Genomic DNA, 24244 nt, shown 5'->3' with positions numbered 1-24244 from the left:
TAATAAAGTTCTTTTTTAAAAAAGAAAGAAAAAAAGATGTCATCATAGGAATTTGTCTATTCCTCACTAAAATGTAAGCTCCATAACGACAGTACTTATTTTTTATATCTTACTATGTATTCCCAGTACTGGCACATAAGAAATATTCAAGGAATATTGGTTTGATAAATGAATGATGGAGAAAAAATAAAATAGAATTCTGAATCAAAAAAGTAGACACCGTACCTTTTAATTTCATTTCAAGCACTACAAAATTTATAATAAAAGTATCAATAATTTCCAAAGGAAATATATGCTGAGTTTTCATGAATCAAGTACTATCAGTTTTATTCTTCTAAAATAATTTCACTGCTTGGTCTCTAATATTTTGATTAAGAATTATATAGTTTACTTTTTAATAATAATAAGAGCAAACTCATAGTACTTTCTATCTGTCAGGCATGTTCTAACATTTTCCATTTTCTAAGAATGTAATCTATGGTGATTTATTATGTTCTATTTTCTTTTCTTTTTTTTTATGGTTCCATATGTTCTATTTTCTATGTTCTATTTTCTAAGGATGTAACCGATGGTAATTTATTAATCCATATAAAACCTTGGGTTTATCTTTTTTGCATTTATCAGATTGATTAGCAAGAGCTTTTAGTGAAGATACCACTCCTTTATACTCCCTTATACTTCAAATATTGTACCTATATTTCATTTGAATATATCATTGGTTTCTTTTTTTTTTTTTTTAAAGACTTTATTTATTTGCCAGAGACAGAGGGAGAGAGAGCGAGCACAGGCAGACAAAGAGGCAGGCAGAGGCAGAGGGAGAAGCAGGCTCCCTGCCGAGCAAGGAGCCCGATGTGGGACTTGATCCCAGGACCCTGGGATCATGACCTGAGCTGAAGGCAGCTGCTTAACCAACTGAGCGACCCAGGCGTCCCATATCATTAGTTTCTAAATCATGGTTTCTTCCAAGCTTTATTGATCACAAAATTCCCCCTACCCCATAGACCAGAGTAAAGCCCCATAATTCTTTGACTACTTTTCTCAATAATTGCCACTAACTATTAATTGGAGGCAATATGTAAGATGCAAACTTTTTTTGCCATTTGAGGGCAAAACCATGCTAGAAATACTCTATATTCATTTACTTGAAAATAATCCATTCAGTCACATAGTTTTCTCTAATTTGGATAAAAAATGTTATTTCTTCTGTCATCTTTCTCTCTCCCTTCTCCCTGACCACAAAGCCTATAACTACTGTTAGTATCTGAATAGACAGTAAAATATCTGGATAGACAGTAAAATATACAGATCCTGGGAGAAAACCAGAACACTGATGATAATTAACAAAAGCAGCTAATCTAAAAAATATTATTGGAAAATGGTAGTGATGTGTTTGAAAGATGAATTTTGAAAGGAAATAATGCAAATGTATAAAACACAGTACTAGTAGGTGGGCAGGTTCAAGAATAAAATATGGCATGACTGGTAACAATTAAGATATTTGGAAGACATATCTCCAATTCTAGAAATTGTTAGTCCTCAAAAAATTAAAAATAGAGCTACCCTATGACCCTGCAATTGCACTACTGCTTATTTACCCCAAAGACACAGATATAGTGAAAAGAAGGGCCATATGCACCCCAGTGTTCATAGCAGCAATTTCCACAATAGCCAAATGGTGGAAAGAGACAAGGTGCCCTTCAACAGACAAATGGATAAAGAAGATGTGGTCCATATATACAATGGAGTATTACTCAGCCATCAGAAAGGATGAATACCCAACTTTTGTATCAACATGGATGGGACTGTAGGAAATTATGCTGATTGAAATGAGCCAAGCAGAGTGAGTCAATTATCACATGGTTTCCTTACTTGTAGAGCATAAGGACTAACATGGAGGACATTGGGAGATAGAGAGGAGAAGTGAGCTGGGGGAAATCGGAGGGGGAGACAAACTATGAGGGACTGTGGACTCTGAGAAACAAACTGAGGGTTTTGGAGGGGAGGGGGTTGGGGGAGGAATGGGCTGACCCGGTGATGGGTATTAAGGAGGGCACACATTGCATGAAGACTGGGTGTGGTGCATAAACAATGAATCTTGGAACACTGCATCAAAAACTAATGATACACTGTATGGGGACTCACATAACATAATAAAAGATAAAAAGTAAAAAATAAATAAATAAAATAAAATCAGAGTTCAAAAACATTTGATCCCAATCATAACAGCATTTCATTTTTATCTTATAATATGTCAATGGAAATATAAGATTCACTTTACTGAACTTTTTGTACCACAAATTTGGATACCAAGAAGCAATGTATATATAATTCACACTGGAATTAAAAGAAAAAAGTTTCATTATCTACTTATTAAATGTTTAAATGATCATAATTTTGTCCAATAAATAAGCACACACAAGAATGAGAGCTTACAGGAAAAAATGGCCTATTAAGACACTTGAAAAGATGCTAAAACTCACTACTAATGAGATTGCAAAATTAGAATTTTATATGCACATTCTTTTTTTACCTATTAGATTATCAAAACTCAATTGGAATACACATGCTGTTAGGAAGGATGTAGAGAAATCGACGCTTTCAAGCATTACTCATAGGAGTGCAAAACAGTGCAATATTTATAGAGGACAATTTGAAAGAATCTATCAAAGTATAAACACATTTACTATTTGATATAGCAAGAGCAAATCTAAAAATTTATACTGAAGATTATACCTGCATAGAAGCAAAATATCATACACATAAAGTTATTCCCTGCAGCATTATTGGTTTGTTAAAATATTTTGACATTATAAACTATGTAATATATGCATATTAGAATCTTCTGTAGACATTAGAATGCAAATGCTCTGCATCCCAATAAAAAAAGATCTTCAGTAAGTCTTAGGAGGAATGGTAAAACATTTAACGATATCTACAGTTACATTTTATACAAGAAAAAATAAGATGGGTGTGTATTGTTTCCTTTCTATGCTTAAATAAACCATATTAAGACAATCAAGAAATTCATAAAAGTGATTTTCTGTAGAAGGTGCTTTAGAAAACACCTTTTCATATTGTTTTGTATGTATTATCTACTCAAAAGCATATGTAGAAACACTTCCTTTACAACACTCTGCATAAGCATTTACAAAAATTTACTAAAGAATGTGATATACCATAATGAATTATTGGGGGGAAAATCTTAATTTTCCCAGATAGTAAATTCTATTGAAGTATTGCCATAATCAATATGACTGATAACAATATTACAGTCCAGTAATTCAGGTTTTCAACTGATTTCTATTTTCTTATGCTATAAAGTCACTGACAGGAGTAAAAGCCCTGTAGGAAAATTATAAAGTACAGAAAAAATACAACATAGAACAATATTCACAGAGAAGTTGAATACATAATCATTATTAATATTTTAGAATATTGCTATACAGTCTCTTGGTTCCCTTTGATCTTTTTCATACACAATATATTGATACCTGACACCGATGTTAGCTAAATGGACATTAAATATACTGAAACATAGCGATGTATCTGGGACAGAGATATTCTAGAATATCATAGACTGAAAAGAATACAAAGAGGGGGGTTTGATTCTTTTTTCACTTTTGCATTCAAAAAAAATTTTTTTTTTCTGAGTTCTGGAATTTTTTTTTTTATTAATTAAATTTATTTATTTTCAGCATAACAGTATTCATTATTTTTGCACCACACCCAGTGCTCCATGCAATCTGTGCCCTCTATAATACCCACCACCTGGTACCCCAACCTCCCACCCCCCCACCACTTCATTCCCCTCAGATTGTTTTTCAGAGTCAATAGTCTCTCATGGTTCACCTCCCCTTCCAATTTCCCCCAAATCCCTTCTCCTCTCCAACTCCCCATGTCCTCCATGATATTTGTTATGCTCCACAAGTAAGTGAAACCATATGATAATTGACTCTCTCTGCTTGACTTATTTCACTCAGCATAATCTTTTCCAGTCCCATCCATGTTGCTACAAAAGTTGGATATTCATCCTTTCTGATGGAGGCATAATACTCCATAGTGTATATGAACCACATTTTCCTTATCCATTCGTCTGTTGAAGGGCAGAAAGATTCCCTTCTTTTTTTTCTTTTAATAAACATATATTTTTATCCCCAGGGGTACAGGTCTGTGAATCACCAGGTTTACACACTTCACAGCACTCACCAAAGCACATACCCTCCCCAATGTCCATAATCCCACCCCCCTTCTCCCAATCCCCCTCCCCCCAGGAACCCTCAGTTTGTTTTGTGAGATTAAGAGTCACTTATGGTTTGTCTCCCTCCCAATCCCATCTTGTTTCATTTATTCTTCTCCTACCCACTTAAGCCCCTATATTGCATCACCACTTCCTCATATCAGGGAGATCATATGATATCTATGCCCCCAACGTGGGAGCAGCCAACTATATAAACCAATTAATAACAAAATCAAAGAAACACATGAACAATAATACAATAATAGTAGGAGACTTTAACACTCCCCTCACTGAAATGGACAGATCATCCAAGCAAAAGATCAGCAAGGAAATAAAGGCCTTAAACGACACACTGGACCAGATGGACATCACAGATATATTCAGAACATTTCATCCCAAAGCAACAGAATACACATTCTTCTCTAGTGCACATGAACATTCTCCAGAATAGATCACATCCTCGGTCCTAAATCAGGACTCAACTGGTATCAAAAGACAGCATTCAAAAATTTTTTATTGGGTAACTACAATGTGCTAAGCAAAGTGTTGTGCCCTAAGACTACAGAACTAAGCAAGGGAGACATGATCCTTGCCTTCATGCCTAAAGCTTAAGGTCTACAGCAGAGGTTCTCAGAAATGGGGCATCAGGATTCCCTTATACTTTAAAATTTTGAGAACCCATTTACATGGGTAGTAACTACCTTAACTACCTTAGTAACTACTTATATTTATCATATTAAACATTAAAACTAAGAAAATTTTAAAATATTTCATTCATATAAACAGGATAATATGTCACAAACATCACCTTTTACATGAAAAAAATAACCATGTTTTCCAAAATAAGGATTGGTGAGAAGAGTGGAGTTTTATTATTATTTTTTAACAGTTTTGCAAATCCTTTTAATATCTGAGTCAAGAGAAGCAAGCTTGATTTTCGTATCTGCTACATCATTCAATCTGTTGCAACAGGTTGTTTGGTTGGAATACATGAAGAAAAAATGGCCTCACAGAGATACATTGCTAGAAAAGGGAGAGACTTTAATATTGCTTTCAGACAACTGAGAAAATTTTCCTTTGCTACTATACCAAAACTCAACAAGTAGAAGTTTCTCAGGGTTAAGTGCTAGTTGCCATCTGAAAACAGACCAATGAACTTTTCATACTCTCTTACATGAAAATCCATACATTTATCTTATACTTTGAATGGATATTTTACCCGTGTCATTATAACAGTGTACATTATTAGTCATTTGGCAATCACTGGTTCACTAAGTTATGCAGACATTCCAAACATTGGTACTTTCTATGATTAAATACACACACACACACACACACACACACACATAAATAAAATTCACTAATTTCCTCACCAATGTCGATGCCATGATTGCAGTTACAGGTTTTATAGAAATTATAATTTTTATTTGGACTCTTAATTTTTCATTGGTAACAAATACTGTCAGTTATTTGAGTGACAGGTTCAGTTCATTAATTTGTGAGAAAATGTTCAGTTCATTAATTTGTGAGAAAATGTTACTCAAGCCTGAATGGCATAGTTTGTTAGTCATTCTTTTATGTAAAAATGGTGTTCCACAAAAAAGGCAGCTAAGTTTAGCTTGGAATTCAGTCACAGAGCACTTTATGCATATATCCCATCTAATCACACAGAATATTACTACACACATACACATATACATATACAAGTATCTGAAATCATGAAAACTGATCTGTGTACTCTAACACCTGAAACACTGTTCATAAAACACTTACAAGCTTGTTAAAAATTTTAAAAATTACCAAAAATCAACTGACATAATGGTTACTTCTGCAAATGTGGTTACTAAGGAGGGGAAAAAAAAAATCTCATAATATTTCAAGAGATTAGAAAGCTTTTTTTTTTTTTTTTTTTTTTTTTTTGCTTCAAACAAGACGAATTTATTATCTTGTAGTTCTGGAGGTCAGAAGCTTTACATAAGTCTTACTAGGCTGAAACTAAGCTGATAGCAAGTCTACACCCCTTCCTAAGTCTCTAGAAGAGAATTTTTTTTGCAAGTCAAGTAACAGTATCTATTTCATGAAATTTACTAGACCTGACTTTCAAAGAATAAATGCTATTTTCAGTTGAACTAAGTATTCTAAAAGATATACATTTACATCCAGATTTTTTCCCATATCAGAAATCAAACTCTATTTGTTACGTATATTCTTCCTGAAAATGATTCCTTGATTATTTTAGTTGGTTTGGGAAATATTTTTTTCATATCAGAGTATTCAACTCCCAATACAAGGCCAAAATATCGCATTATTCATAGAATGGAAATTGTTGTCCAAAATTTTAATATAAATAAATTTTATATCAGTGTTCAGAACTTCATGCTGGATTTGAAGCTGGATGAGATTAAAAAAAAGCCCCACTAAACTAAGCAACATTGGTCAATCTGAAAAATACTGGTCTTATAATAGAGTGCAAAAGCAATTTCTAGAACAACATGTATTCTATGGTCACATTTGTGTTAAAAAATATATTTGTAGATGTGAATATGGATGATATACACATAAAAGTAAACTCATGGAAAAAAGTGTGGGAGAATATTTAAATTCATAACAGTGGTGATCACTGGAGAAGGAAATTAGGTTTTGTGATGGAATTATGAAAAGGGACTTTCACAGTTGACTGTAAATTTCTGTAGTTTCTAGTTTTTCTGTTGTTCTAAGAATATACTTACGGATTACCTATACAACGTTAATACAACATAACAAAACGTAAAATACATTTTAACGTCATTAGTTAGTATTTGTTTCCTAAATAAAGACCCAACTTTTGTGGGATTATTACCTAGCACGTGACAAGCTAGTAGTATTTCTTTTTTTTTTTTCATTTATTTATTTTCAGCATAACAGTATCATTATTTTTTCACCACACCCAGTGGTATTTCTTTTTTTTTAAACGATTTTGTTTGTTTATTTGACAGATAGAGATCACAAATAGGCAGAGAGGCAGGCAGAGAGAGAGGAGGAAGCAGGCCTCCGGCTGAGCAGAGAGCCCGATGAGGGGCTTGATCCCAGGACCTGGGATCATGACCTGAGCTGAAGGCAAAGGCTTTAACCCACTGAGCCACCCAGGCGCCCCGCAAGTGGTATTTCTTAATTAATCTTTGCCTTCGGGCAAAATATTCCTTTTTCCTTCCCTCATACTTATGCATGCTTCCATGCATCATCTCTGCAGTATGGTGATAGCTACCACTCAAGGAAACAGCCTTTTCACAATACCAGGACACATTGTCTTAATTTACATTGAGAACAGAACTTCTCAGGGATGAGTGTTGGCACCATTCCCACAAAAGCAACAGTTACACAAGGTAGACAAATGTGGGTTGTGAGGAAATGCTTCCTTTGAGGCTTCCCAAGAATAGAATAGTGATGAGTAGAAGAAGTTGCACTCTTCCTTAAAGTCATGGAAACATTTGGGAGCATGGCCTAGTGACCTAGTTACCTAGGTCAATGACTTCAAGCAGGAATTACCACATCATTTTAAAGGTGAAAAGTCATCTACTGAAGTGAAGTGGAACATTAAAAAGGCATTTAGTATTACAACATGCTGTCATTGCACGAAACTAAATTGGATAGTAATAACACACTCACGTATTTCTTAGTAACTGAGATACAGTTCTATGTACGTTACATTTTGAGATCACATTAATTAAAACACAAACAGCCATATAATTAATATATGACATTATAATGGATGAATCATAACAAATTCTTACTGATGGATAATAATTTTAGCTTAATTTATTCTTTATTTTTTGGGGGGATAGATGGCATGTGCAAAAATGTGCTCATGCAGCTAGTGGTGGGGGTGAGTGAGGGAAAGCGAGAATTTTAAGCAGGTTCCATGCCCAGGATAGAGCTGGAAGTGGGTCTTGATCTCACAGCCCTGAGGTCATAACCTGAGCCTAAATTAAGAGGCAGGTGCTTAAATGACTGAGCTACCCAGTTACCCCTAGCCTAATTTATTCTTAAAAGAATACAAATAATTTAATAATTCTATAATTTAGAGAATTAGGAGTTATTTCATCTCCAACTCAAGTTCTTACTCTCTTAAGCAAAATGACAGCAAATAGTTAACTCTCAGCTATATTTTATAAAACTAGTTGTATAGCTATAAGATAGAAAAAAACAATCATGTTTTTCACCTGCTTAATTTCAAGGTGAGGAAAAAGTCACAATGTTACTAAATTGTCTCTGATTCCCAAAGTCCAATGTTTGTTATTCATTGCAGGTGCTCTCCTATCAATTTTCTTTCTAAACATTCCATTACTTTTCCACATGGCTCTTCATTTCCACCCAGGTTTATGCTTTTGAGTATGCAATTTACTACAAATCAAATTACTCTAATCAACAACTGAGTATTTGCATCGATGTATCATAACTCCCACCTCCAAAGGCCAGGAAGGCTTCCCTAACTCCAAGCTAAAAATTGTAGTTTCTAGCATTGTCAACTCAAATCATCCAAGAAAGATCTTCCTTTTGTGTTTTTTTGGTAGCAAATACATACATAGCAATCATATTTTTTAAACTAAAACCAAGGACACATGATGATCAAAACCAAATAATTTTTCTCTAATCCATAAGCTTTTATAAATATTTAATTTGAAGGTATTAAACAGTAAGTTATATAATCAATTGATTTTACAGACAGGAATGAAATTATATGCAGTTAGGGTCATCCTAGAAAATTACCAACAACATTCTAAGAAAATTCCCAAAACCGAATCTAGAAATTCTCTGATCAATTACTAGCTTTGTGGAGGGAGAAGACAGCTTGCTTTCTGCAGCAGTTAACAACAGCTCTAGCTAAATATTTTGTTGACATTTCACACTACTTGTCAAGTTCATTTATTTGCCAAGAGGGATGTGAGGCTACACTCTTTCTCTGAAAACAAGGAGTCTGAAAAGATGGCATTTCTTCACCCCTCAGACACCATGTTCTGTAAGACAACAGAGCCGGTGACCCCTGTCAATGAATGTTCTTTTCCACCCCCTGCTCAGGCAGGAGACTGACTATCTGGTGAACTAAGATACAGAAGTTGAAAAAATCTTAACACATATATTTCCATGGAGTTTTCCCACCAAATTAAATTAATTTGTGGACAAATAATTTGCCTTACTTGAGCTGAAGACACAAAACATATCTTTGGAGGAAAATATTATAGAATATTCCACAGGTAAAAACAAAAACAAAACCCCAGTACAGGGTTAAAGCCCCAAAAGGTACATGGATGTGAGAGGAAAAAAAAACAAAACCAAAACTACTAATGCTAAGAATAAAAGTATTCAAATATTCTGATGGATTCAACTTTCCCAAGGAGAGCATATTAATCTAGATATAGCACATAAGATAGAAGCATTTAACCGATACTTTCACATGAGTTATTATAAACTGATTCCAGAAGAAAATTTTAAATGATCATAAATGTAATATGGGACCAATATTCATACTCAGAATTTTAAACTGGAATATAAACCTTTCATTGCTAAATAAAGCAATGCTAAAATTTAGACTTTGAGTATGCTGAAAAGAAACAAAAATAAAATACATACTCCAAGGAGAAAAAACTCTTCATCATACCCTACCAAAGGCATTCAATTTTTCTTTTATATAAAAATGCATATTATACAGCGATTCTGTATGTCAATAAAACTGTTTTAACAGTAAGTCTTTGGCCATAAGCTTTTAGTAAAAATTTTTACTCCTAATACAGTGTTGATTTGTCCTATCTACTCTGGCTTCACATCTTTTCTTACTAATTTGTCAACAGTTTGATCCTTTAAATGTTTCAGAGAAATGATTATGTGTTATTATGCAACATTTAATGTATAATGACTAGATAATACTCAAATAATATGCATTTTCTCATATTTTTAATTTCATTTTAAGTACAATCATGAACACATACCTGATATAGAAGGTCTTTTTGAGGCAAGGGGGGAGATCGTTCTTCATACATGGGAGGTGGTTTATGTGTGGGTGGAAGGTCGATCCTGCATTAAAAAGGTTAATAAATGTGATTGCAACATTTACCAAAAAAAAAAAAAAAAAAAAAAAAAAAAAGGCAAGAAGAAGGGGGAAAACAATCAAGGTTCTCAAGTTTTGTGGATACTTTCCTCACACTAATATTTATATTAGTGCACATGCTTAATTCATTTCTTATATTTCCACTAACCTATCATAGATCGGGGCGGGGGAATCCTGGTTTTAAACTTCCAATGTTTAAAACCAATCTAATTGATTCATTTAAAGAAGTAACTCAAATGAAAGCATGTTTCTGAAAATTAATAAAGTAACCAGTAAATAAGTAATCAATTTACTTCAGTAAATTCAATAAATACACATTTTTCCATCAGACTATGTCTACCATATTTTAAAGATAGTCAAATGTATGCAATGGAAGGCAAAGTGTCATAAAAGTAATTTAGAAAACTGTATCTTAAAATGATAATGAAAAGAAATTATACTGCATTTTGGAAATACTTCCAAAACTAATTTTCAAAACCCACAATTACACTTAGAATAACTATGATGCAAATTAAGATTTTTCAATCTAAAGACCATTATAAATCTTGTCACCTGAAATAAACAAAGAGACCATTACATCCTCAAGGAATATTTATTTTTGCCAATATAACTTAATAAAACTTTTAAAAAACTTTCATATATTTAAGTATTGTTATAATAAAAACAAAGTTAAGTATATCTTGTAGCTCTCTGCATTTTAGAAAACAATTTTTAATAAATTCTTATAGTTTTGAAGTTCACAGATAACTAATTTTCAATTCATGTGATGACTAAATCAAACAAAATGTCACCTATATTAAAAAATAAAAAGAATGAAATCTATAAAGGCCAAAGTAATTACAAATTCTCTGTGGTCTAATAACTTCTCAATGTGGGCATGAAATAATAATTTTAAATGAACAGAACTCAAATGACAAATAAAATGGTTACATGGATGTAATTATTTAGTCTACTAGTAAATTATATTTTTGAAATTATAGAAATGGCTGAGATAACTTGGAAACTAAAATGAAGTTAACCACATGCTACTCTTGAAATAGTAAAGAACTATAAGCATAATTGTAACTATAAATATTATAACTATAAATATTAAAGAATCAGTGTTACAGGTGTTGCACTGAAAAGGTAATTTGCACTCCTTTGAAAGTAATTATTTCCTTTCATCTAATGAAAATCACAGCAAATTTATAGCTCCAAGGTGCCATCAGTCATTTGGGTGAGAAAACCGAGGCCCATGGAGGCAATGTGACTTGTTCAGGATCATACCACTAATTTGATCATGATAGAGCTGAGACTAACACTCCGTTGTCTTTAAGAAGATCTATGCTATACCTGTGTCAGATTAGAGAGGGAGAGTCACATACAAAGAATTTATGAAGACAGAAGAAATACATTCTTTGAGAGATAACCTCATGTCCAAATACAAAAATATTAATAACTATGTAAGAAATAATGCCATTTGTATAAAAGTCACAGTTCATCAACAACATCATCTTATTCTACTCATCACAACCATAGAAGGTAAAGAGGAAAGTATTATTTACATTTCACAGATGAAGCAATAAAAGCTGTTGATGGAATTCAGTGAATTGGGACATTGTTCTTTTGATTCTAGGGTGAAGTGCAATTTATGCTTTAACATTCTAGCTCAATGACTAGGCCCAAAATATTGCTTTCTCTTTAAATAAAAAAGTTGCACATTTTGTAACTCACCAAAATAAAAAATATTTAAGGAAAAAAGCTTTAAAACTAGACATATTTGATACTTCTTGGCAGTTCAGAGTAAGATCTAGCTATACATAAGACTGGCATATACAATCTGGAGGAGTTAAACTTAAGATATTTTGAATCTCTCTTTCAACCATAACTCATCAAAGACCTGCATTTTTATTCATAAGGCAGAACAAAAGAAAAGTGCCATTACATTATCATTTAGAAAGATGTCCAATAAATTTTTTGGTGAAAAAGGTGTCTAATATATTTGTCTCCAACAACCCCATGACACTATTTACCTTGACACAGTCTGATGAAACCACAGTCGTCTCACAAAGATCTAACAGTATCTTTATTCCCATCCCTCAGACATTTCACAGCTATAAGCAGCTGTAAAGATAAAGCCTGACTTACACTGAATGGTGAACACAAGCAAAAAAGTTACCTACACTTTGTCAAGATAGGATGGTCTCTTTTTTCGAGGAGTCAGCAGGACAGTCACAAAGACAGCAATGATGAAAAGAGCAAGGACAGCTCCAATTACAGCTCCAGCTACGGCTATGGAAGAGGTCTGCTTAAATGGGACATCTGTAAAGCAACCAAAATTAGGCTTTTCAAACAATTTTTTAAAAAAGAGTTCTTGAGTTTCCATACCCTAATTTCTAAAATGTTCAACGACTGATTGAAACATGTTACCCAACAGCAAGATTAGAGAACCCCCAATTTGATTATTTTTCGTAGGATTATGCTAACCCTGTTCTTCCTTGCAGGATGTCACCTTAGCACTTCAGCTTTGCTTTTTTTCCAAGTTATGAAAATAATATCCCCAGTCAGACATCAACAAGTTTATCTATTTTCTATTGGCAAGGAATGTCTGAAGAGAAGACAGAGAAAAGGATGAAAACTATTTTAAATTCCTACTCTAAAAAATAATTTTTTTCATTATTCTCAGTTAACCAACAATATACATTTGCCATTTTTATTCTAGTAGAACATAAGAGAATTTCTATTAAGGAAACCAAAGGATTACAAGAAGGGGCAAACCAAAGACATAAAAAATATCCCAGATCTAATAAGTACGTTGAAAATTACACTGTATGTTTTTACATAGAAATCTTCCCTTAACTCATAAACATTTAATACAAAGTCCACTGAAGAGAGTCTTTACTACACAATTAAATGAAAAAATCTTCCCCATCCCTTGTTTGTAAACACACTACGTAATTTCTAAATACCAATTTCTCTTTCCTAGTCTGTACCATAAATTTTGTTAAGAAAGTATTTTAAAAACATATTTATCAATTTTTAGCAATTATCACTTCATACAATCCTGAAAAGTCACTCTACTTTATGAACATCCAAATAAGGGAATTAAGGAATTTACTAAAACTATTGTTATCTATGTGCTTTCAAATGTAAATGTTATGGGTATGACAATACAATCAACCCTTACATGTAAATATTACTTTGATAATTTAAGTGACATCAAACTTTTTGAGTAACTGCCAAGTATCATCGATATATAAAATTGTTTTATCTTTCTAACCAATAAGAAAGATAATAGTAAAAATGAAAATACTGCAATTCTAAAGTTAAATATTCTGCCCAAGCTCTTTCAATCAACTAATAGAGAACAAAGAGTAACATAAACCTAGCTGGGGTAGGCTTGAAGCCCTCACCATTATGTCCTTGTTGGGAGAAAATGGTTTTTGCAATATCTAATGTAGAGTCTCTTTTTGGTCCCCTACTTGGAAATGGAGAGTTCTCAGATTTCACTTACATGGACATTCATATAAACTTCTAAATAATTGCAATGACTGGTAGAACCAGACATGGCAAATTTAAAGGAAATTAAAGCACTATCAGTTTTGAAATACATTTCAGTGACTTATCATCATAAGTGTTTCCATATATTACGTATTTAGAAATATTTTCCAACTGTTTCTACTAAAATGTGAGTCATATGATGTTTGCTTTTAAAAAAAGTTTTACTTTCTTGTTATAAAAATTTCTTTAGAAAACTATCAATCCTCAGTTCATTTATTAATGTCATTCTGTTAGTCTCATTCTACACTAAGAACTTTATACCAATCTAAGTAACCCATTTCATTTAGATTAGAATCTAAAAATATTAATATATACAATTTTTTTGTTGTTGTTAAAGCAGGTTCCATAGAGTAGAGTTCAATGCAGGGCTTTAATTCATGACTCTTGAGATCAAGAGCAGGATGCTTAACCGACTGAGCCACCCAGATGTCCTCAGATAAGACAATTATTTTAAGCAATATAACCAGCTTACTCACGTGAGACTTTACCCTTATTTGCTAACACATGCCTAATTTATCTTCCCATTATTGCTCATTTGTCTAATTCCCACTATTTCTATTTGAATATGTGCTACACGAGAAAAGGTCTGAAATCCAAGCCAGCAAATATTATTCTGCTCCTGTAAATGTTTAAAAACTTAGAATGACCTAGGAATAATTTCTACTCTATATTATCACTTTTCCCACTGTATAAATTATATTTTTGTATTCAATCTTTAACAATAGGTCAACTGAAACCTATTAAGATTACTGTGCCCAAAGTTACCTGCCCAAGGTCATACACATTGTCAGTGGCACAAATAAAAAATCCCAATGTGTCAGGTATGCTACTTATGTCACACTAGTTATTCTAAAGGTTTTCCTTTAAAGGAAATCTTCATTTTGCTAAAGGATAAAAAGCAGCCTTATCATTTTTGCCCATGTGTACTGAATTCAAATCTGAGGGTTATCTTGATGGTAAGGACAAAGTTAATACCATATTTATAATAATACTTCCAAAGGTATTTTTGGAAAACTCAGGTTACTCTTTGAATATAGATTTTCAATGTATAGATCATTATACATTCTTCATCAAACAGCACACCTCCAAAAAATCTTTGTTAATCTTAGCGAAGATACTCAATTTGGTAGTGGTTGTAAGAAAACATAATCACAAACTTTACATATCCTAAAGTAATTCCCAACTCTATACACTATTTTTCATACCCTTAAGTAATTCTCAAGTCCAATAGACACTATTTTTAAACATTTAAGTTATATTTATCTACTTCTGTCCCATTAGCCTTATAACTCCTAGCTCTAGAACTTTGTAACTCAGAGTTGACTGCACAGACCTTAACTCCTCCTTCTATCTTAATTGGACATATTTCTTTCACTGAGTTCTATTCATTCTATATTCATATTTATTTTTGTACACCTCTTCTTAGTATCAGAAAAGTATAGCAAGAGCTGAAAAGAGTAACAGAAAGGAAAGCTAGGTATGAACCCATTTATCAATAGGCTATTCTATATAGGTAAATTGACTACGTTAAATACATCTATGGGATATTTTCATATTTCCATTTCGATTTTTCTACTAATTGACCAAAAAACCCCAAAATATATTTAAGGGTATTAATAGATGATGAACACATTATATGAAATGCAAAGGAAGGGCAGAAATTTCTTGCATTCAAGTCAAAGAATTTTAATGAAAACTAAGAATTTTGTTCTAACACTGTCTCCTCCACATTTGCCCACATAATCTACACAGACTCTATATTACAACAAAATAGGAAAAAAAATAAGCAAATGTATAAAAATTTGGCATTCTTAAACATTCAGCTAATTTACTGACTGACATAAAGCAACACTGCTATCACCCAAGGAAATGGTATACTAAATCTTTTTTTTTTTTTTTAAAGATTTTATTTATTTATTTGACAGAGAGAAATCACAAGTAGATGGAGAGGCAGGCAGAGAGAGAGAGAGGGAAGCAGGCTCCCCGCTGAGCAGAGAGCCCGATGCGGGACTAAATCCAAAGACCCCGAGATCACGACCTGAGCCGAAGGCAGCGGCTTAACCCACTGAGCCACCCAGGCGTCCCATAAATCTTAAAGATATGCTTACAATCAGCAGAAAACAAGGCAAAAGTGTTAAAATATTTGGCATTAAAGGATTGGTGTATGTGTATCTCAAAAGAATAGCTTCCTATTACCACGGCACTTATTCTGGATATATTATACTGGAAACTCATCTACAAAACCAACAAAAAAATAGCATTCCCCAATACAACAAAACCTTACTGCCCATAACCAGAGATATCTTACCTATGCCTTAGCCTTAAGGGGAAAACGTTAAAAAATCTGTTAACATATACCAAAAGAAACCATACAGATATAAGAAATTTCATTATTTTGAAAAAATATACATATAATTACTAAACTGAATTTGTCTTTATTACTGATACAGAAGAATAAAAAATATGTGAAAGCTATTCAAACGTTTGCTCACCTAATTCACATCTTGCAAGATTTGAAAAAAATACTTCTATACAATAAAATAAAGCAATTAGCTAAAACCACTTAAAATGGGTGAGTATAGAAATCTACTTGCCCTGGGCACCTGGGTGGCTCAGTGGGTTAAAGCCTCTGTCTTCAGCTCGGGTCATGGTCCCAGGGTCTTGGGATCAAGCCCCACATGGGCTCTCTGCTCAGCTGGGAGCCTGCTTCCCAAACCTCTCTCTGTCTGCTTCTCTGCCTACTTGTGATTTGGTCAGATGAATAAATAAAATCTTTAAAAGAAAAAAAAAATCTACAAGCCCTTTTCACACTTGTATTCAAACAGTAGGTCCTAATAATTAAATGAAACCTTCACTTTTTTATACCCTTCATCAAAACTTCAGTGCTGTATCACGATTCATACATTAATATGAATTATCTACAAACTTATCTCAACTTCTATTTGCCCCCATAATACCTATCACTGTGTTACCAATTTTCCCCATAAATAGATCTCATTTTTATTTTTCAATAGCCTCCTTTAATGCTTACCTTTCCAATACATCTAGTTCTTTATATCCATCCAAATATTTATCTACTTTTTAATAAAAGTCCTCTCTTTGGCTCAGAACAGTGTTGTCAGCATCTCATTCAACAAATTCTCAATAGTAACCTAGTATGTGTCAGGCACATGCTCAGTGCCAAGAATGCAAGGATGAATTTTATATCATCCCTATCCTCACCATAGAGAGCAAAATCCTCAAAGTGGGGTCACAGAATCCATACATATATATTCCAACATAGGGATTTATCATCATTTATCTTATCCTTTTTTTGGGTAAGTGATAATTAATAAAATAAATGTTGTACTAGTACATAATACGTAAACTGGCACTGGTGGCCCCACATCATCCAAATGTCAGGAGTTCACTTGCTACACAAGACACCCACAAAATCCTGTGGGAAGCGTGGAGTGGGTTAGTTCCAGAACATAATCAAATAAACACTGGGTTGTTCCCTCTCGGCACAGTCAGCATATTGTGACCCACTATGATATATGAGAGCTGAGGTGAATGAACTAGCCTCAATTTAAATAGAGGTCAAGAATGTAAAGGAGGCACAAGATAAGTACCCTGAGTGACAGGGGAACATCTGACACATAGACCAAATGAGGGTATCAGTGCTAATCCATGTTATTTATTAGTAAGCATTTATTCCCAGTAGGTATCATTCCTGCAAAGAACTGGAAGAATGAAGAACAATACTAATAATGAAGGCACATTTAGATACTAAATGAAACTGCAAATTAATTTTTTCTGTAATAATAAATCTATAGTACTTTTCCTAAATATTCCTTCTCTTTTACAGCTGTATGCTGCTATATTTACAGATGAACTAATGGCAGGAGGGATTATGTGGGTAGGAGTTTAAATGGAACAAGAATGACCATGAATGGATAATTGAAGCTGGCACATGAAGGTTCATTATTCTATCCTACTTTTGTATAATTTCCCACAATACAGTGTTTTCTTAAAAAGGGAGCCCAGTCTTCTAGATCTAGCTACCTCTGGCTTTAAGATCGGACTGTCCCTTCAAGACTAGGTATTTCCTGAGATATTTCTCATGAATTAAACTGTGAAATTAGATATCATATCTTTATAGAAATATTATACATGTAAGGAAATGGGGTCTTGACTTACTCTCAAATATTTTAAAGTTATCCTACTAAACTCACTTCACTCTGCTTCACCTATAACATCCAGCCAGACACAGCAGCAGAAAAGGTAAGAGAACTAGTACAACCCAAAATTGAATCAGGTTTTATCCTCATAAATTGAAAGGAACATGGTAAAATAACTATCATCAAGGTTCAAGAAAATGACCCCTGTGGATATAAACAGCAAAAGCTATTGTAAGCAAACCTATCACTACTCAACTCAAAGTAAATAGGTGGCAAACAAAACAAAACAAAAAAACTTGCAGATTATTGGAATAGGAGAAAACAAATATTAAAAAGAAAGCATTTTTTAGAACATAGAAAAGGTGATAGGCCATGTATACTATTCTAGAGATTCTTTCAATGCATGAATTTTCATTGGTATAACAAGAGAGAAACCAAGCTGAATCTAGTCAAACTGTATGCTATTTAAAAACAAAAACAAACCAAGAAACACTGCTGCTTGCATTAAGATAATTTAAAGTTTAGGAAAACCAGTATAATTTTAAACATCAGAGATAGAAAACAGGGAGGTGATTACAATTAGAAACAATGGCATTTATACTGAAAGCTATTATAAGTGAAAACACTAAATGCCAACTTACAAAAATTTCGTGAAATATGTTCATCCAAATGAAAGCCAATATAAATTATTTAACTTATGTCAAACAACAGCAAAAACATTCAAAATTAGTTTTAACTGCTAAGACTAAAGAAACAGGTAATTAATGATTGTGGAGAATGTTATTCATAATGTGTAGACAGGAAAAAGGAATTAAAAGGAATTAAATGGTCAATTAACACTAAATTCTGTAATAGCTAAGCTACAAACTTAAGTGCTCTCTCAAACTTTATTTAACTGTATCCTTAACCTGATACTGTCTTACTTGGGAAGAGAAATAAAATAGTTTCAAATTCCCAAAAAACTTAATTAAAATATAACAACTAGGTTATATATAACACACACACACACACACACACACACACACACACACTCTCTCTCTCTCTCTCTCTCTCCATCAAATGACATAACGAGTACAAAGAAGGTAATACAGAGACATAGGCTTGTTATAGAAATATGCCTCTAAAGAATTTTTAAAAAGCTTTTATTTAAAGATTTGTTGCATGGCTATTAGGGCTACCACCTGATAAATAACTTGGTAAAAAATACCACTGGTACAAATTAAAGTTAAATCCAAACCCAATACACCAAAAAATTGAAAAAGGATCTTCTTATGGATAATACATTTCCAATTAACAAGTAAACAGAAAGAACAATTAAATTTATCATTCCTCTATTAGAATTAAAGTCAATATGATACCGTTTCTTCCTCTCTTATATTTTACACTGATTACTTCCACACATTCATAACTTCTTGTTCATATACCTTTACTATTAATCAAAAACAAAAATCAAACTCAAATCGGATGTTTTCCACATATAAAATTGTTATATTTATCTCAATTTTTGCACTCATACATTGTAATTCCTACAAGCCCTTCTGCTACACATTTAGCTAGGGTTATCTTTAGAAAACGTTCCTATATATGGCTATCAGAAGCAATACTTTCTACTGAAAAACCTTAATGGTTTCTTTAAATGTTAGACTTATCAAATAGAAACCTTTTAGGCACATGGTAAAATACTAAATATTTCAACTATAATGTATTCCTCAAATGTCACTTTTAAAGTTAACCCCTAGCCTATTAAAGTTTTAATGTATTTTAATCAAAATGGCAGGAAAAAATAAAAGTTGCATTCATCATCCCTGCATCACTGAAATATTTTAACCAGTGTGAAAGAAAACCCTAAAGTGAATACAAAAACAAGAAGCCAGTTCAAAGAAAAAAGAAACAAAAATAAACATGGTCAAAATAAAACATTCTTCCATCTTTTCCAGAAAAAGAAAAGGTTTTTCATATGTATCTATCAATTAGCTGTGTATATCATGGATATTAAAAAATTAACAAAAAAAGTTTAATGACTATTCATGTTCACAAATAAGTCTCTAGGTACAGTAAACAAACCTCTAATAATCAGCAGTGCAATGTTTCAAAAAGTCTTAAGTAGTATCAGATTCTTAAGATTTTGAAATCTTTTAGCTTGCCAAATGATTTAGTTTAGGGATACAGGATGTATCAAACACACACTTGTAGTTTTGCATGATGCCCTCTCCCATCAAAAAACAAAACAAAACAAACAGACCAAAAAAGGCCCACCCTGAACACATAATGGCCACAATATAAAGGAGGGTCTTAATCACTAAGTATTTATATTTTTGAAATGCAGTTCTTAAAATATATTGCTGATTTCCTTCACATAATATTCAAGTTGAGATTTAGACAGTGATTATCCTGCTCAGATTCATATAGCATTTCAAACCATTGTTCTAAAGATGAAATTGTGAACAAAAAGCCACATATTCACATCTTCCATAGTGAGAATTTTAGATCCATCTTTCTTGTGGCCATATCAGTGCTATATTTAAATTAAAAAATAAAGTCTATTTCAATCACAGAGTATTACCAATAAAATTTCCTTCCAATGACTTGGACCAAAGAGTTAATATTTGTGTATCAGTGGTTAAGGATATTAAAGTCAGATATTCTTAACAATGTATCAGTGAGCTTACCTGTATCCTTAGCTGATATTATAGTTTTAGACTAAGTGTGTGAATGTTTAGGAAGAGAAAATAAGTTCCTAATTCCCACAAAATATTGCTAGTTCAAAGAAAGGAAATTACGCTATAATAGTTTAGAATAAGGCCTTGACTACTTGCAAAATTCTATGAACATGTTAGAACTCTGCCTTATAAAACATTCCTTCAGATTTGATGAGAATCACCAGGATTTGGATGGTTGGGGGGTTAAAAAAAAGTACCTACTTTGCCTTTTTATTAACAAAATAATTTATTTATGATTTTCCTACTAACTTCCACTTCAGTTCCCTGGCAAAATACCTAAGGCAATTCTACACAGTCCTTTTTCAAATGAATCATCAACAGAAAAAACATTCTTTGGGCTTCAAAATAGTTGTCATTATTACAATTTTATAGGACTCCATTGTAGAAGCAATTTATAATTACCTCACAAAGAAGAAGATCCACATTTGAAGATTTAGATAACATTTCTTTTTCAAAAGATACATGATTTCTGGGAAGAATATACTTAATGAATTATGCAAAAAACAAAAACAAAACAAAAAACCTTATGATGTTTCCAGTTTTAATTGGAAAAACAAAAACCTTGAAACAAATACATACATTTAGGAGGAAAAGGGGGATGGTTTGCCAATATCCATCAGCAAGCGTTAGTGACTGGTTCTATAATCAGATTTTTCTCATTAAACCTCAAATTTACAAGTTTATTCTAATTTTTCTATATATTTACCTGTTTGAACAACATCAATATTAGATGACTAAAATAAGATGGGCTAAAAAATTCTTTGTATAGATTCTTGGCTGACATGTCTCATTTCTGAAAACCAGTACTCCAATACTAGCTTATCCACGTTGTTCCATATACTGAAATGCCCTCTCTGAACTATATTTAACTGCGTACCATCTTTTCGTTATTATTCTTATATTTAGGACATAAAGCATTCAAACAAAACTATGCCACTTAACATACGAAAATCCATGTTCATACAACATTTAAGAATTGTCCTCCAGAGATGAGAAAAATTGTAATAATTATGTTTAAAAGGCATGTTTTTATTATAACTCTTGTATTTTGGACAAAAATACTGACCAGCTAATTATGCTCTTCCACACATCATGTTCACTGAGTTTACTACCACAGTTTTAGTGCAACAAAATATCTTTGAAAAGCCACTCTACAGTAATTATGGCAAGGCTCATTAAAATGCAGAGGTAAAGATTCCATTTGTGTAGAAACTTAGAAAATAATGTTTGAAAAGCAAAGGTGTTTCATCAGGCTGAATATTTTTTGGTATACTAAAAATATATATAAACATTTCTTGAATTAGTTTTATAGTCAATTTTGATGTAGTATCATTTAGTGGTGATAAATTTTGAGAGGTATATGTTTAACAAACATTATACTTGAGATTATAGTCTTAGGTAAACATTTAATACACAATGCCAAGGTAGTTTCCTTTTTTTTGTTTTTTAATTTTTGTACCAAAAAAGTCATACATTTAATGTTGACATTTCTTCTTACCTGTGTGCCTCAGACCAATAAAGTACTCTGCATTAAAATTTAAATCTTGACAGTAGTACAGCATTGAAAAAAAAATTGTAAAGCAGCTCAGATACATTGAACCCAGATTTTACATTTTCATTTGTCAAATTAGAATATAAAAAGCTTGAAAATCAAGTTGAAAAAGCTTATTCTTCCTCAAGAAAAAGTATGAACAATTTGAAAATGATCAACTAGTATGAATGAAACATTGTACATAGGTAAGTCACATATAGTGGTTGCTAAACATACCACTCCCTCCTGGAAATTACCGAACCATCTACGTGTGAAACTAAGTCATCTTCATTGTCGTCATAATGTTCATCGCTGACGAACTTCATTCCCATTTTTAGATCTTCATAATAATCCATTGGTCTTTCAAACCTACTGAGATTTTCTACATTGTTCCACTGCGTTTTTTCAGGCTCTTCTAAATAGTCTTTCCGTATTAGATTGTTCACTGGATTTTTGTTTTCTTTTTTCACACTGTCTGGGTAAGAATCAAGCTCATCTTGTTGAAGAACATCTATTTGTGATTCTTTTTGCATATCTGATGGTGGAATGTAGTTCTTGGCAAAATAGTCTCCACGAAACGTCCGTCTTCTCCTATAGCAGAATATTCCAGCCAAAACACTTACAAGCACTATGAAGAGAGCCCCACCCACTACACTAGCAATGATTGTGCCAATTGTGTCATCCTTAATTGTTGCCAAAGTTGACAATGGGAAGGGCAATTTTTTTGGTTCTGTTGCTAGATCCTCGATGTCAGCTGTTGAGGGATGCCACTGAATTGTAGGCTGAAGGGTGGTAGTAGTAGGAGGATCTAATGGAAACAGTAAAGATAGACAAGACACAGAAAGGCAAAGAATGTCAATGCAGGCTGATTCGGCAGCAAGTTGAAAAGACAGCACAGTTAATGAATATATATTCATAGTAATAATAGTTTTTCATTCTTAAGATCAGAATGTAGTGGTACTTATGTACTTTTAAAAAATAATAAAACTGACATTTAGCCAGTTGACAAAGAAGTAAAAGGAATGAAAAATTACCTATGGTGTAAATCCTAAATTATTCTATTCCAAGTTTAATCATGGTATTAAATGTCAAGGAATACTTTTTTCTTCTTCTTCTTTTTTTTTAATGAAAAGCATACTTAAGTGTCCTATATACAGCTGGCTTAAGAATTATCACATAAAAAGATTAAATAATCCAAACATTTTCTTAGCCAGAAGAACGAAGAAATAAAATGAAAGAATAAAAAAAAAATTAAGGTATGATTTCTTAAGATCAATCTTTACCTAATTTCATTTACTTTTTTAAGAAAAGAATGAAAAACTATAGATTCTTGTTAAGTGGCCATAGTATAAGCTGTTGGTTTAATAATTCTCTCAAAAATATTTTCCTTAAGTAAAGAGAACTCTTCAATTTTTAGAAAGGACACCATTATTAGGTAATTTGAAAATAAAAAGCATATGTTTAAGTTGTGTTAGCCAAATGGGCTATATTATCAAATGAGACTAACAGACAAAGACAGTAAAAACATGTTACCAAGTGTTATAAAAATGTCATCACCATGTCTATATCCCATGGGTAAGATTTCTGAACACTTAGGAAACTGGAAGAATTTCAACCATATCTGCAAAATTTAGTGTCACATTGCTTTAGTATGGAGTCTCAAAGAATAGCTAATATTTTAGAGAGAACATTCTAATAATACTTATATTAGATGCAAATGATCCTGTGTATTGCCATTAGATTACAGAGTAAATAGCTATTAATATTAAAAAGCAACTAAACATAAATAGTAAAAATTAAAGATTGGTTAATAATCAATTAAGTGGTATTTGTAGGTCATGTTACACAAAATGCTAGAGTTTGAAGATAGGATGAGTTAAAAAATCTTGAATTTCTTCTTTGATAAAAATAAATGACCCGAATGGTAATCTCCTAAAATTAATTTTTAAATGAGTGGTACTGATAGAGCTTTTA

At 32.5% G+C, this 24244-nt stretch overlaps 1 protein-coding gene across 15 annotated transcripts in view; it reads right to left on the bottom strand.

Moving 5' to 3' along the window:
* NECTIN3 (nectin cell adhesion molecule 3) overlaps nt 1-24244 on the bottom strand; it is a 133177-nt gene that overhangs the window by 39718 nt on the left and 69215 nt on the right. For 12 of the 15 annotated variants that reach the window (XM_045088325.1, XM_045088326.1, XM_013060891.2 and 9 more), the window contains exons 6-7: nt 12482-12620; nt 10201-10285 (exon numbers count right to left, since the gene is read on the bottom strand). In XM_045088325.1, coding sequence (XP_044944260.1) covers nt 10201-10285; nt 12482-12620 — 224 coding nt within the window. Of the gene's footprint in view, nt 1-10200; nt 10286-12481; nt 12621-19144; nt 23079-24244 lie in introns of those variants that run through there. The other 3 variants (XM_004761473.3, XM_045088324.1, XM_004761470.3) reach the window with 1 other exon arrangement.

This window comes from Mustela putorius, unplaced genomic scaffold, assembly GCF_011764305.1.
Source record: "Mustela putorius furo isolate JIRA1106 unplaced genomic scaffold, ASM1176430v1.1 tig00003834_pilon_pilon_pilon, whole genome shotgun sequence".
Classification (NCBI taxonomy): Eukaryota; Metazoa; Chordata; class Mammalia; order Carnivora; family Mustelidae; genus Mustela; species Mustela putorius.
The sequence above is the reverse complement of the archived record's forward strand: the minus strand, read 5'-3'. Positions and strand labels throughout refer to the sequence as shown.